Raw genomic sequence first — 16,632 nt, 5'->3', positions numbered from 1 at the left:
ACCTTCATAACCACTGTACCCTACTAGTTTAAAAGTTGCTACATTAATAACATGAGTTCTAGAATAAGGCTGAATCTTTTCAGACTTTGAATCTTGATTTTATACCTATTAAAATAATTTAGTTAACTTATATAACTTTTCTGTGCCTGTTTCCACATTTACAAAATAATGATAGCAATATTAGATACCTCATAAAGTTGTTACCAAATTTCCTATATCCTAGCTTATATACATACACATATACACACACACACTTGCACTTCCTATTGCCCGAGATTACTTCTTCTTCAGTGCTTTCTGGCAGACAATTTCCCGAGTAACTTTGTTTTACAGAACTCTGCCGGTTCAGAACATATTGACTAGATATGTGTGCAAAGTAGAGTGTTCTATCAGTTAATGATAGAAGATAAAATAAAGTAATGTCATGAAAGGCACTGAATTCTTCAGGCATTAAGAACTATAACAATTTTAAGCAAAAATATTAAAAGATGGAAAATTTTGTAAGCGATTTACTGTTTAAATATAAAAATTAGAAAACTTTTATAAGTGTGTTAAATGGCATATTAAGTAGACATTGCAATTGCTATTTATAAAAAATGTACATTAAAGGGGAAAAATTAAAATATATTCAAGGGAAATAAAATGTTCTAAATTATACAGTTAATATGCTATCAGCTATTTAAATATATTATACAATTACATTCAAAGAAAGTATGATAAAGAAAATATTCACAAATGTTAACAGTGATTATAGAGAGTGGAATTACAGATAATTTTACTTCAAATGCAATACTTCCCTACATTTCTGTATTTTAATTTTGTACTATGAAGAGCCTATGTTGTATTTAAACAGAAGAAAATATTATTTAAAAACCCGATATTATTTAATATGTTCTTAACCCTGGAGACAGGGAATCACTAAAGCTAATAACTCTGGAGAATTTACATTTTAAAAGAGGTTTCACAAAACATGACTCCTATATATATTCTATATTAGTAGGAATGTAACATTATTTTAAGAGCCTAATTTTGAGATTTGTAGATTTTCTAAATATTTATTTGTAATTTCATTGAGGAAAAGGAAATTCCTACTGTGTTAGTTTTCCACAGATCTGTTGGTATTCTTGGACTATATATGTGAAACCTCAAGCTTACCTTTGCTGGTTGGCTGACATAGCTTATGGAAAAGACCTCTCACAAGAAAACTGACAAAAACAAGATTAGAAGGTTCATGATAATGCAAATGAGATACAAGTCCAGCAAACCCTGTTGGGTTACCTTCTTGATCTAAATAGCCCTAAAAAGACAAAAATAAAATATCAGTTTGACTTAGTCATCATGTTCATTAATTAATAATTGATTTATTAAGTACAATTTAAAATAATATTTATTGACAATATAAGAGGGATTGACAACCATTCGATGACCATTACTGCCCCACTTTGAAGATTATATTAATTACAAATAATGGTAATATTTCATTAATATATCAATTAGTAATCTACCATTGGATGCAACCTTTTAAAACTACAATTAATTCACCATGATAAGAATTACTAGCAAAAATTCTATTTCACACACACACACACAAACTGCACAATCATACCTCTTTCACCAGGAATTGCAAAGAAAACATGAAGTAAAGTTTTAAGATCTCCAGGACTCTGGGTTGCTTGAAGGACAGCAAGGAATGCTTCAGCACGGACAGCACCTTTAAAAAGAGGACTTCCACTCATTCAATGCTAAGCGTTGTCAAATGCATTTGTAATTCAATACAAAAATACCAGAAGATAAATGTTATCTTTACATATTATACCACAGATAAATAAAATGCCAGCAATATATAAGATTCCATTAGATTCCGTATTATTTGTTCCACCACGTTCTTTCATGGCACACCCTTCTTTGAACAGAACAGAGTACAGAGCACAGAACTGTCCTAAATGAAGCATATTGCCAACAATCAGACAACTCTCTGGAAGAGCAGTGACCAAGAATGGCCTAGAAGAAGAAAGTATGAAAGTCAATCATATATTTTTATTGTAACATTTTGTGTTATTTATGTATCTTTAAAAAAAAAAAAAGGTAATAAAAAATTTTTAAAAATTAAAGTCCATCAGTTTTAAGTGCTTATAGCTGTTAGACAGTTCTGGAAGAAAATAAGATATATTGTTCTATGTCCTGAACTATGACTCCAAAATTAATGAAACTAATTTGATTAAAAGCACATAATAAATAACATTGCTTGGTGTGATGGTTAGACTATTGTGTCAACTCGGCCAGATAATTGTGCCCAGTTGTTTGGTCACGCAAGCACTGGGCTAACTGTAATACAAGGGCATTTAAGGACGTTAGTCACCATTGACTTTACTGCAATGGTAAATCAGAGATAGCTGATTATAATTACATCAATCAAGGAGACTGCCAATGAATGAAGCTTTATCCAATCAGTTGCATGCCTTAAAAGGAGAAGTGATTCCAGCACTGAGTGAGAATTTCCCAGCTCAGTCTTTGGACAGTCAATGTCTCCCAGAACTCAAGAACCTTCACTGGACTTTCATTGGAGTCCCTGTTTGCAGCTGCCTGCAGAACCTGGACTTGTGTATCCCCATGGCTGCATGAGAGACTCTTATAAAATTGTGTACTATTAACAGATATTTCTTGTTGATTCTGTTTCCCTAGAGAACCGTGCCTAACACACTTGATTTCCAGCATAAAATGAAACTCAGGTATCGTTAAACACCCAATAAAACATTCATGAAACCACAATAACAGGAAAACTTCTCAACATCTTCCAAAACTTAACCTGGCTGCCTTTAGGCTTCATAGTTTATAGGACTTAGAAGAATCTCCAATCACTGTAAGGTCAATGGAGTTGGTGGAAGGAAGGAAGGGAGGGACAGAAAGAGCAAGGGTGGGGAGAGAACTTGCAATGGTTAACTGTAATCCCAGAAGTGTAGACCCCATAATTAAAGTCTTACTGAGATATTAAGACTCTTGATAAGAATGTTTATTTTAATTTGTAGTGATTAATGCCATATCTACTAGCAACACATATGGAAGAAAATGAGTTTTCAGTCAAATACAGCTATATGAGGTAAAAATATGCTAAATACTGAGGTTTTGGCCAAAAGCTTTACATCCAGCTTCAGATTTGAAAAGTTATTTGAACAGCTTCTAACTGGACAGAAGGTGAAGACAGAAGAAAATTAATATCACTGTTACCTGGCAAACCACCAGATTTGGATAAATGTACCATAACAAACCATGAGAAAATAGGAAAACCCACATGAGGCTTATAGATCAATTCTTCATAAGAAAATTGATCATCTTCTTAAACTTGTTGAGTCATTCAACAAATATTAATTAAATATAAAGAAATAAGATAAATAAACATCGTTGCCCTTGAAGTGACTTTATTTTCCTATGAAACAGAAAATAAAAATAATATAGATGATAGGGATAGATAGCTAGATAGAGATGATAGATAGATAGATGATATAGAGAGAGTTATGGGTAAATCTGGTACTATGTAAAAACTAATAAATACTCAAGACAAATAAGGAATAGTATCAGTGCAAAAGACAGGGGACACAATTATAATTTAGAAGGGTTGGTCAGGATAGGCCATGCACATATCTGGGGGAAGATTTTATAGGCAGAAGAGCAACAGCAATGGGCCTCAGGCTGGAATGTGCCTGAAGTGTTGGTGGAGCAGGTAGTGGACCCTGGTAGAACAACAAGAGATCACCAATGTCTATGACACATAAAAGGCATAATCCTGGACTATTCCCAGGGCCCATCCAGCCACATTCTTGGACTGACCAACAAAACTACTGTCGCCACCCACACCACAATCCCATACTGTCCATGAAATTATAAAACCTTAAAAGACAGATGAAACTGATTTATAACAGGACAGCAGACCCGACTGATGAGGACTGAACCTTAAGCAAGTCAAGCACAGCACCTTCGCCGTCGCGTCCTCTGGGTCATCTCCTTTGGAATTCAGAAGCATGAGTCGCAGGATCAGGGTAATGCTTAGAGGGAACTGTCCTCTCAGTTCAGGAACATTGGAGATGATGAGTTTTTCTATTTTAGGCCGTGGAACATTGAAGAAATAGACATCTCCCAGAAGGTCTTGACCTCGCCTTCCAGCACGTCCAGACATCTGGAAGCACAAGAGTATTTCAATATAAGACTTTCCTAAATGCTTTCCCTATCATTGTAGAAGATTTGAGCCTTTGATTTTGTATTTGAAGGAGAAGATTCCACATATGCTATAGCATTAATTAGTTGAAGCTAATATCCAGTTATATAGCATTTAGGAAATTCACTGTGGCTGACACGGAGCTGAAAATGAGACATTTATAATCATTATGAGGCACTTATTTCATGCCAACAATTCTACTAGACATTTGCATAATGCAATATAGAAAAAACAAACAATAAAAACTAGACGCTGATTTCAAGGAGCTTATGGCTGAACCCTATTACACCATTCTCTCCCCTCCCCCTGTCTATCATCCTCACCACACACTCAGAAGTGTGTTAGTTACAAATCATAAAATAAGGGAAATGAGTGAGGAAATCAAGGAAATGTTTTGCTCAGGTTTCACAACAACCATATGAGGTATATATACTCATTGTCCCATTGTATAATGAGGAAGCTGGGGAACAAGAAACATAAAAGCCAACTATCCAGGAAGTGGAAGACCCAGGATTCAAACCCTGGATATTTTGATTCCCAGGTCCTTCACCCCAAATGTCATGGTAGTCTGTGCCTAGAGCCCGAAATACAAAATTGCCAAAGAGGAGATGGGAGGACACTTCATGCAAAGCACAGGAGAAGGAGCAGAAACTTAGAAGACAGCATCTGGTAAGGTGGTGAGAAATAATAAGGGTATTAAATGAGGTCAGCAAAAGGTCTAAAATGAGAAATAAGAAGGTAAGTGTTTAGAGAGGAAGGGGAAGGGTGCTTTGTTAAAAACTTGGAATACTGGCAAATACGTCTAAACTTGATGCTGCCAGCAGAAATAGTCATGAAACGTTCCTGAGCAGGGAAAAATATGAAGGAAAACTATGCCACGAGCTGTCTGATGATGGATTAGAATAAGGAGAATTGAAAATCAAGGAAGTTAATAATACAGGACCAAATATGTATGGTAAAGGATGGTGGAAACAGAAACTGTGAGGCAGAAATCAAATACCAGTACAGGAGGGCAAATGAATGAGCTTAATATTAGATTGTACATGGGGAGCAAAGAACAGCATCGACGATAACTCTGTGCACAGAAAATGAATGAGCAAATGTTTTTTGTGCACTTTCGATGTATCTCTTTCCCACACAGAACTTCATTTTAATCTTTCCAAAAGCCATGGACTTGGCCCAGTGGATAGGGCATCAGTCTACCACATGGGAGGTCTGCAGTTCAAACCCCGGGCCTCCTTGACCCGTGTGCAGCTGGCCCATGTGCAGTGCTGATGCATGCAAGGAGTGCCCTGCCACACTGGGATGAACCCCGCATAGGGGAACCCCATGAGCAAGGAGTGCGCCCCATTAGGAGAGCTGCCCAGTGTGAAAGAAAGTACAGCCTGCCCAGGAATGGTGCTGCACACACAAAGAGCTGATGCAGCAGGATGACACAACAGAAAGAGACACAGATTCCCATGCCGCTGACAACAACAGAAGCGGACAAAAGAAGAACACGCAGCAAATAGACACAGAGAACAGACAACTGGGGTGGGGGAAGAGAAACAAATAAAAAATAAATAAATATAATAAAATAGCAAAAAAAAAGCCATGGATAGCAATCACCCTGATGCAGAGATAGGAAAGGAAAAGCAGGCAGCTGAGATATCTCACCCAAGGTCACACATCTATTTAGCAGTTGGATGATCCCAAACCCTAGGGCTTTCCTTTATACCACAGAGGAAAATGCCAGCCAGGCACAGACAAATGCCGAGATATGAAAGACCATGAATTGCAGCATCTTTGCAAACTAAAAGTTGACATTCTTTTATTATTTTTTGCTCATACTTCAGTAATACAATGAGGTAGTTTATGCATAGTACAATACCTGTCTGTAATTTAAAGCATCCAGATAGATTGAATTTTGAGCAAAAACCACAGATTTACAGGGCATATTGACTCCTAAAGCAAGTGTCCCTGTAGCTGTCACCACCTAGAAAGAGAATAAAACAAGTACTTCATAAAACAGCATTTCAATAGAATGCAAGCATTCTGCCAGACAGTAACTGCAAATCTCTTAAACTTCAATTAAACCACAGTGGGGAAGCTGGAGATACTAGTCACACTGGTGTTCTCATTATTTCACAAACACACCAAGCACATGGCCAGCTCAGTAGCTGTTCTGCATAAAATATGTTTGCCTCAAATATTCATTTTTTGGCTTCTTCAGGTCTCTTCTCAAAAGTCAAGGAGAAAATTCTGGACCATAACATCCTTCATTATCATTCTTACCACTTTACATTATTAATGACCACCTAGAGTACTTGGATTTGCTTACTTACTCATCCTACACCAGACTCCAAGCATTATCCAGTTGTGTACCAAGAAGAGTACCTGGCACAGGATAGAGGGTAACTATTTTTAAATAGATTATTAGGAAGGAAATTTCCTTATGAAACGGCAAAAATACTTTTCCAAGCACACTTCCAGGCATTGTCTGTTTCTTCTACTATAATTTCTTTGTGAAGGGTATATCTATGGAAATAATAGATCTAAGTAAAAAGAGTAAAATAAAGATTGCATTTTTTCCCCCTGAATTGTCCTAACTGGTAGGAAAAGGAATAGAGGAAACTAAAAACTCATCTAGATAATCCCACCTTGGCTCATTTTATCATATATTCCTAGATATTTCTAATTTCCCTCCCTTTCTTTTTATATTAATAGTCATATATAGCCAAATTTTAATGTTAAATATACGGATTAATTTTTCTCTGAGATTTATAGATCTACCAAATTGTAACACACATTTATTAACTGTTTTACTAAGCTTCTTTAAGAATAAAAATGGGAAAAGCAAAAGCATTAAATTTAGAAAGTAATTAGAATAAATACCTTTTTAAAAAATGTATTTTCATAGTACCTTTTCTGGAATGATCTAGTATTCAGTCATTAAACTAATAGTACCTGAGCAATTACTATTTAATAGCTACTCTTCTACACCCTGGATCTGCTATTCAAAATAGGAATATCTCCTTCCCTCAATTCCATATACAATCATATACATATGATTATGATATGATTAATCAATTCATTATCATAATCATAGATGTGAGCTCAATTCTAGACCACCACAATTAAGTAACTATCATGAGTCACACAAAATTTTTGGTTTTGGGTGGCTATGAAAGTTATATTTACACTACACTGTAGTCTATTAAGTATACCACAGCATTATGTTTTAAAAACAATGTACACACCTTAATTTAAAAATACTTTACTGCTTAAAAAAATGCTAACCATTATCTGAACATTCTGCAAGCTGTAATCTTTTTGCTGCTAGAGGGCCTTGCCCAGATGTTGATGGCTGCCCAATGATCAGGGTGGGTGGTCATTGCTGAAGGTTGGGGTGGCTGTACAAATTCTTGAAATTTGAAAACAATAAAGTTGGCTTCAAGTCAACAGCCTCATTAGACCCTAATAAGGGAGTCAGCCTGACCTTTGCAGCTCTGAAGCCAGGCACTGACTTCTCCTTTCTAGCTAGTAAACTCCTGGATGGCATCTTCTTCTAATATAAGGCTGTTTCGCCTACATTGAAAATCTGTTGTTCAGTGTAGCCACTTGCATCAATTATATTAATTAGATCTTAGGATAACTTGCTGCAGTTTCTACATTAGCACTTGCTGCTTCACTTGCACTTTTATATCATGGAGATGGCGGCTTCTTTGCTTAAACCTCATGAATGAACTTCTGCTGGCTTCAAACTATTCTTCTGCAGCTTTCTCACCTCCCTCAGCCTTCCCAGAATTGAAGAGACTTAGACGTTGCTCTGGAGTAGGCTTTGGCTTAAGGAAATGTTGTGGCTGTTTTGATCTTCTGCACAGACCACTCAAACTTTCTTCATATCAGTAATAAGGCTATTGTGTTTTCTTCTTCTTGTGTTCACCGGAATAGTGCTTTTAATTTCCATGAAGAACTTTTCCTTTACAGTTGCAACTTGGCTAACTGTTTGGCACAAGAAACCTAGCTGTCAGACTATCTTGACTAAGCTTAATCATTTCTAGCTTTTGACTTAAAGTGAGAGACTCGAGTCTCTTCCTTTCACTTGAAAACTCAGAGGCCACTGTAGAGTTATTAATTGGCCTAATTTCATTATTGTTGTGTCTCCGGGAATAGGAAGGCCTATGAGTAGGGAGAGAGATATGAACGGATGGTGGGTGGAGCAGTTAAAACACAACATTTATCAGTGAAGTTCGCCATCTGATATGGGTACGTTCTTGGTACTCCAAAATAAGTACAGTAGTAAAACCAAAGATCACTGATCACTTGTCACCAAAATAGATATAATAATAAAGAAAAAGTTTGAAATACTCCAAGAGCTCCAAAATGTGATTCAGAGACATGAAGTGAACACACTGTGTTGGAAAAACAGCACTACTTAGAATTGCTTGATGCAAGATTGCCACACAACTTTAATTTGTGAAAAATGCAGTACCATGAGGTTCAATATGGCAATATGGCAGTAAAGTGAGAGGTGCCTGTGTAAAAATTTGTCTCTAGTTATTGACCTTGAGAATAACAAATAAGTACCTGATTAGTTAAGAGGACAGCTAAGCTGAATTGCTATGATATATATTTTCCAGACAGAATGATTTTTTAATTATGTCAGATAGTCCTCAATATTTCCTTCAGTAAGATTAAAAGGCGCTACCTAGAATAGCAGAATGGCTCTCCTTCCTCTTCTTTCTGTCTCTCCCTGACACACACACACACACAAAGATGTCTATTTATATAAAATTTAATACGATTAATTTGAAAAAGTCAGGGTCTATTTTTAAACATAACTCAAGATCCAAATTTACTGTGAAATTATTTAAACTATATTTGTGAATTTATCTAAACTATCCCCATTGCATCCTCCTGGGATATACTAAACAAAAGATAACAATGGTTTGGTGTGCAAGCTATTTCAGGAACTCTTCCCCTCGCCCACCCTTAATGATAGGCAAGAAAGCATTTAGGAGTGACACAGCTAAACACCTGCCTAGATACACAGCAGCCGCTGAGGAAGAGGTATATTCTTATTCTCGATTGTTACTGCACTAGCAAAACATCTGATCAGAACTCTGTCATAACCTTCAAGTCCATGAAAAGAAGTCTGTAGCCAAAATTATATGAGCAATTGATGAAATTCCTTAGGCGAAGAAACAAAAAAGCAAGTTGTTATGCCTAAATCACCATTGCATTATCAAAACTGTTGGGAGAGTATTTATTTAAGGAATCTTTTTTCCTCATAAAAAGTTATGGCTAAACTGAATGATATAGTTCATGTCCCCTCTCCTTATAATATAAGATAGGAAAAAGCAGCCATATCATGGGGGCAAAAAAAAGACATGTAAGTTAAATGGAAAAAAAAAAAAGTGGTTGTATTTTTCATTTATCATTGACATTAGGTTCATGTAGACAATTCAATCTTAAGAAGGCAAAGATTTACCTACCCTAATAAATCCTTTCCTAAAGAGAATCTCAACTAACTGTTTTTCTTTGAAGCTCAAAGAGCTGTGATGATATCCAATACCCCTTTTTGCCAAAGCCTTCAGGTCGTCACCTTTTCTTGTGAATTTTACTCGATTGAACACCTCCTGCAAAGTCTGAAAAGAAGCCAGAAATTTAGGAATTTCAATAATCCCTCAATTAATTTAAATCAGAATCAAAGGTTTAAGTGAAAATATCATGAATACTATGCAATAATTTGGTTAAATGAGGTAACTCTTTGAAAATGACTCTACATGAGTAAAAAGAATATTTTGTAGCAGCAACAGAAACTAAAGGAAATATTTCCACAATTCTTTTAATAGACTGTCTCAGAGCATAGCGTTATCTGCATAGGTGAAAAATGCTGCTAAAGCAAGAGCTGTAACTCCCAGGTCAGGGGTGAGTGTGCAACATGCTGCCAACTGAGAGATCAGTTCTCTACTGGAACATTAGGAATTCTTCCCAGGGAGTACCAGACTTCTCCAAGAAGTTTCCTTCTCTATATGCATAATTCCCACTGTGAATCTTTCTCAAAAAGACTTGAAAATATCCATGCCCTGTGGAGGCAATCCAGTTGTGGAAGTGCTATCTACACAAAGATAAGCACTGCTTATGAGAGGGGATAAAGGGGAAAAAATATTAAGTATTGCAAAACAAAGACTGGCTATCAAATATAGTAATTCAGACAGTGGAATATCAAGAAGCTATTAAAAGGATGCTATAAACATTTGGTTATTAAAAAAGAAAATATTAATAACAGGAAAACAAATTAGAAAATAATGTATACAATATGATTTCTGGTAAAAAAATGTGGAATGAAAGAATGTACATTAGATAAATGACAGATAAATGATGAGGGAGAGAGAAAGACAGAGACAAGCATATTGAATAGAGAGAGAATAGGTATGTGCATGAGGGTAGGCACAGGCACAACAGGTTGGTCTGAAAGGTCAGAGATTATCTCTAAATAGTGACATTGCTTTTACTGTTGCTAATTTTTACTTCCAAATTTGGCTGTCATGAACATAAATTACTTGCATAACAACATTTTTAAGTACAAATAACATATGACTTTTAGATATTTCACTGCCTCTTTCATGGAATGTTTGGCTATAACATACAATGTTTGGCTATAAAATAGAAGGCCTCAGATTTTGAGGAATTCTGTGAATATAATTTTTAAGTGTTTCAGACCACATTACCCAAAGATGGGCAATACTCAAATCTAGAATTCAGGGTGTAAAACTACATAAAAGAGAGGAATAATGAAAGACCAGACACTCTAAAAAGTATCCAGTTAAACAAGAAATGGTCTATAAAACTTAACCGCATCCTTTTTAGATACGCATTGCAGAGTCCTCAAGGGTTATATGCAGCCAGAAGTTTATATACAGTAGATCTCTCTTCTGGAGATTGCATTTAGTTATTACATTAAACACTGCTGATAACAAATAAGCTATGGCTGACAAAGGAAATAATTTGCTGGATAACCATTCCATTTTAAGGCTGACCTGAGCGTCCACTGCTTTTTGATTCGCATACGTGCAATCTTGAGGAATTTCCAGATATTTCTCTAGATTGTTCAGTAGACTATTATATTCAGCTTCATTTATTAGGCTTTGATCCTTTTTTCTGGGCTTTTTTGAACTTTTTTCATCACTGTTCATAAAAATACAATTTTAAGTAGTGAGTATCCAAAGTCAGCTATGACAGGAAGTCCAAAACTTCCCAGATCAGCCTCATCACCCAGACATTCTCCATTCACTTCTATATGCATCTGCACCTGTCCTGACTCAGTCTTCTTCTCTTGCACATCCTCATTAGCCTCTTTCTTCAGTAATAACCCCCACATCCTCATCTTTCCTCTGAATGTCCCCTTTCTTGCTTGCTGTAGCCCAATCTAGTTCTCTCCAGAGGTCCTCACATCTCCTGCCACATGCTAACACAATGATCATCTCCTCTTCCTCAGCCTTTGTGATAGTAGGTCTGGAGATGAGGTAGGTGTCCTCCTTGCTCTGCATTGCCAACTCCAGGCCATTCTCCTTCCTGCCTTGTAGTAGATACTATAACTGCTCTGAGATTGATTGCTAAAGGCTTTTGGCTGCACCATTCCCTGGAGCATTGCACTCTACGGACAGCTGCCCTCTGGAGATGCCTGGGAGGTTACAACTTCCTGTGATTAAGGGAAAGTAGCCCATAGCCAATGACAGTCTGCTGTAAGTAAGAAAACCGAGCCACCTTAACTTAAGATTCTGTGGTATTCTTAGAGCACCCTGTAAGATTAGGTTCAGGCCAGACTCTGGGAGAACCCAAACCTTGCTTATTTTCTTCAACTCCCTATCCTGCTTCCCTTGATTTCTTTCAGGTACCTCATGAGCGCACATCTTCAACAAATTACTTGCACAAATATCCCCATCTCTTAAGTCTGACTTAAGGCACCTATGGTGGTTTGAAGCTGTATATACCCAGAAAAACATGTTCTTAAATCTAACCCATTCCTGTGGGTGTGAACCTATTGTAAGTAGGATCTTTTAATGAGGCTACTGCAGTTAAGATGTGATATATCTTATTTAGGATGGGACTTAATCCTATTACTGGAGTCTTGTATAAACAGAATGAAGAGAGAGAGAGAGAAAGTCATGGAAGCAAGAAGCCGAAATCCTATCTTTGACTTTTCAGTTTTTCGCTTACCTGTGATAAGACATATACAAATACGAGGAGATGCATGGCCCTGTATTTCCACTCATTAGTCTCACTTCCAACTAACATTACCTTTAACTCAGGGGAGAACCACCATGCCTATGGAAAGACCTGGCCTGAATGTTCGCAGCTCATGAAACAAACGGGGTAAAGAAAAGTGAAAGTAATTAGGTATGTTCCTGATTGGCATAGATTCATTTAACTTATATGCCTTTTTTGGGGGGGGGAGGGAATCAGTCTCCCTTATGGATTTGGGAGAGGCAGGAAGACTACAAACTATAAGTATGCATGGATTATTATTAATCTAAAAAAATGTTCAGTACATTGCTCAAAATAATCAAATCCTGGACACATGTGAACTATGACTCAATTCTCACAAGGTTTGCCATCATAGTCACTTAAGGGACATCAAATGAGTTCAAGAATGGATTGAAATATAAAATTTATGATAGGTAAGACTTTGCTTTTGTGACTCCACTTCCTTATCTCCAAAGTCTAATTCTGACAACTCTATGTCCAAAATATTCTTTCCTTCCCTATTGTCTTCTCCATCTTTAGTCATACCTCACCCTGAACAGTTCCTGAGATCTCCTTGAATTCCAGTCTTGAGGTGTACCACTTACCCACCTAACAAACATATGACGTTGCTAACATTCAAACTGATCAAATTATTCCATGCTCAATAGTCTTTCTTCTTCATTACTTAGCTGATGAAGTCTAAACTCCTTAGCTATTCTTTTTTATATCATTTTTATTTTTTTAGTTAGAGAAGTTGTGGGTTTACAGAACAACCATGCATAAAATACAAAATTCCCTTATACCACTCTATTAATAATACCTTGCAATGGTGTGGTACATTTGTTACAATTGACAAAACACGTTTTTATAACTGTAATATTAACTAAAGTCCATGATTTAACTTCAGGTTCACTCTTTCTGTAGTGGAGTTTCTTGGATTTTTAAAAAAAATTTTAGTCTAGTTACCAAATACAGAACCAAAAATTTCCCCTTTAAACCACATTCATATTTATATTTCAGTGCTGTTCATTAAATCCACAATGCTGTGCTACCATCACCACCACCCATTACCAAAACATTTCCCTTGTTCCAAATAGGAATCGAGGACATTTTAAGCCTTAACTCCCTTTTCCCTCTACCCACCCTATCTCCTAGTAATCTATATTCTAGATTCTGACTTTATGAATTTGCTTATTCCAACTATGCGGTATCAGTGAGATAATAAAATATTTGTCTTTGTGTCTGGCTTATTTCACTCAAAATGATGTCTTCAAGTTTCAGCCTTGTTGTAAGGTATCATAACTTCATTCCTTTTTACAACTGAATGTTCTAGTGTGTGTGTGTGTGTGCCACATTGAGTTCACACATTCCTCAGTTAATGGACGTTTGAGTGGCTCCCTTTGGCCACTATGAACGTTGATATCTGTTTAAATCCCTGCCTCCAGTTCTTTGGGGTATATACCAAGAAGCGGAATATCAGTTCATATGGAAATTCTATACTTACCTTTCTGAAGAAATGCCAAACTATTTTTCCACAGCAGCTATACTAATTCACATTGCCACCAGCAATGAATTAATGTTCCTATTTCTTTACATTCTCTAAAATACTTACACTTTTCTTTTTTTTCTAAAATAGTAACAATGTATTGGATATTAAATAGTATTTCATTGCGGTTTTGATTTGTATTTTTATGATGACTGATGATGTTAAACATCTCTTCACGTGCTTTCTGGCCATTTGTATATCTTATTTGGAAAAATAGCTAGTCAAGTATTTTGCCCATTTTTTAATTGGGTTGTCTGTCTTTTTGTTGTTAAGTTCAAGGATTTCTTTATATATTCTGGATATTAAACCTTTTTCAAAAATGTGGTTTCCAAATATTTTTCCCATTGTGTAGGATGTCATTCTACTTTCATGATAAAGTCCTTTCAGGTGCAAAAGTTTTTAATTTTGATGATGTCTCATTTATCTATATTTTTTCTTTTGCTTCATGGGCTTAAAGTGTAAAGTCTAAGAAACCATTGCCTAACACAAGGTCCTGAGGCTACCTCCAGACATTTTCTTCTGGGGGTTTGAAACTTCTGGCTCATATTAAGGTGTTTGATTCATTTTGAGTTGATTTTTGTATAACTGTGAAGTAGGCCTCCTCTTTCATTGTTTTTTAAATGGAGATCAAGATTTTCTAGCACCATTTGTTGCGGTGGTTATTCTTTCCCAATTGAGTAATCTTTGCCCACTCGTCAGAAATCAACTAGCCATAAATGTGAGATTTGACTTCTGAGCTCTCAATTCAAATTGATTGGTCTATATGTCTATCCTTGTGCCAGTACCATGCTCTTTTGAATTCTGTGACTTCGTAATAAGTTTTAAGATTAAGAAGTAAGAGTCATCCAGCTTCATTCTTCTTTTTCAACATGGCTCTAGCTTGAGGCCCCTCACCCTTTCATATAAGCTTGATAACTCGGTTTTGCATTTCGTAAAGATGGTGGTTGGATTTTTATTGGAATTGCATTGAGTCTGTAAATAACTAAGTAGGAATGGCATCTTAACAATATTTAGTCTTCCAATACGTGAACATGAAATGTCTTTCCATTCTTTTAGGTTTAGCAACGTCTTGCAGTTTTCTGTACACAAGTGTTTTACACCATTGGATAAGTTTATTCCTAGATTTGATTCTATTAACTGCTATAGTAAATGTAATTTTTTTCTTGATTTTTTCTTCAGATTGCTCATTACTAGCATATAGATTCACTACTGAATTCTGATTGTTAATCTTGTTTCCCAACAATATGCTGAAATCATTTATTAGCTCTAAGAAATTGTAATGGATTTTCTGTATATAGGATCACGTCATCAGCAAATATGGTATCACTTCTTTTCAATTTGGAGGATTTTTTTGCTTTTTCTTCCTAATTGCTATGGCTAGAACTCCCAGTACAATAGTGACTATCAGTGGTGACAGTGGGTATCCTTGACTTGTTCCTGATCTTAGGAGGAAGGTTTTAGCCTTTTACCACTAAGAAGGATGTTAACTAAGGGTTTTTCAGAAATGCTCTTTATCATGTTCATGAAGTCTCATTCTATTGCTAGTTATCTGAGTGTTTTTATCAAAAAGGATGCTAGATTTTTTAAATGCCTTTTCTGCATCAGTTGAGATGATCATGCAGTTTTGTCCTTCATTCTGTTAATGTGGTATATTATATTAACTGAGTTCCATATATTTAACCACCCTTGAATACCAGCAATAAATATTATTGATCATGGTGCATAATTCCTTTTTTTAATGTGCTGTTTTATTTGTTTTTAGTATTTTGTTAAGGAATTTTGCATCCATATTCATAAAAGATAATGGTCTATAATTTTCTTTTCTTGTGCTACCTTTACCTGGCTTTGGTATGAAGATGATGTCCTTGGAGAATTAAGATGAGAATGTTCATTCCTCTTCATTTTTTTGCAATAGTCTGAGCAGGATTGGGAGCAATACTTCTTGGAATCCTTCAAATCTGTCTTCATTTGCTTCACTCTTTGTGGGCTCTGCTATTACATGTCTATATGTTTGTAATTATTAAGCCATCTTGTTGAATTGACTAATTTATCAGTATACAATGACCAATTTTGTTCCTCTTAACTGTTTTTAACTTAATGTCCATTTTATCTGATATTAGTATAGCTACCTCAGCTATCTTTGGGTTACTACATGCATGGTGTATTTTTCTCCATCCTTTCGCTTTCAAGTTACCTGTATCTTTGAATTTAAAGTGGGTCTCTTGCAGACACCACCTGCTTGGGTTATGATTTTTTTTAGCCATAATGTAGTCTCTGATTTATGACTGCAGAGTTTAATCCCTTCGTATTTGTGACCTTCCTACACACACCTCTTGTCACTTTTACTGAACCTGTGGTTGGTGCAAGGGATGGTGCATACTTAGAAGACTTGAATCTCTGGACTGCCCATGTGCCAGCTGGGCCCTGAGCCTCAGCAGAGTTGCGACTCCTACTCTCTGGTTCATTGGACTTACCCAGGTCAGCTAAGAGGGAGGTGAAGATGGTCAAACACCACATCAGGGAATCAAGAGTGCCAACAACTACAAGCAAAAGAATTGCATCCATCATCCATGTGTAATCTAAGCCCCCTCCTGATCTAGAGGTAGAGTGGACATCACCATTCCAGGGTCCACAGAACAGAGGA

The 16,632-nt window shown here is 36.2% G+C and overlaps 1 protein-coding gene across 2 annotated transcripts in view; it reads right to left on the bottom strand.

Moving 5' to 3' along the window:
- LOC101434287 (probable ATP-dependent RNA helicase DDX60) overlaps nucleotides 1–16,632 on the bottom strand; it is a 115,836-nt gene that overhangs the window by 15,358 nt on the left and 83,846 nt on the right. For both annotated transcript variants that reach the window (XR_011648433.1, XM_004475388.4), the window contains exons 27-32: nucleotides 11,236–11,383; nucleotides 9,688–9,840; nucleotides 6,081–6,185; nucleotides 3,971–4,171; nucleotides 1,607–1,711; nucleotides 1,156–1,297 (exon numbers count right to left, since the gene is read on the bottom strand). Coding sequence is in view for 1 of the 2 variants with exons in the window: in XM_004475388.4 (XP_004475445.2) it covers nucleotides 1,156–1,297; nucleotides 1,607–1,711; nucleotides 3,971–4,171; nucleotides 6,081–6,185; nucleotides 9,688–9,840; nucleotides 11,236–11,383 (854 nt within the window). In the remaining variant the exon portion in view is untranslated. The remainder of the gene's footprint in view (nucleotides 1–1,155; nucleotides 1,298–1,606; nucleotides 1,712–3,970; nucleotides 4,172–6,080; nucleotides 6,186–9,687; nucleotides 9,841–11,235; nucleotides 11,384–16,632) is intronic.

This window comes from Dasypus novemcinctus, chromosome 1 (genome assembly GCF_030445035.2).
Source record: "Dasypus novemcinctus isolate mDasNov1 chromosome 1, mDasNov1.1.hap2, whole genome shotgun sequence".
In the NCBI taxonomy this organism is placed as follows: Eukaryota; Metazoa; Chordata; class Mammalia; order Cingulata; family Dasypodidae; genus Dasypus; species Dasypus novemcinctus.
The sequence above is the reverse complement of the archived record's forward strand: the minus strand, read 5'-3'. Positions and strand labels throughout refer to the sequence as shown.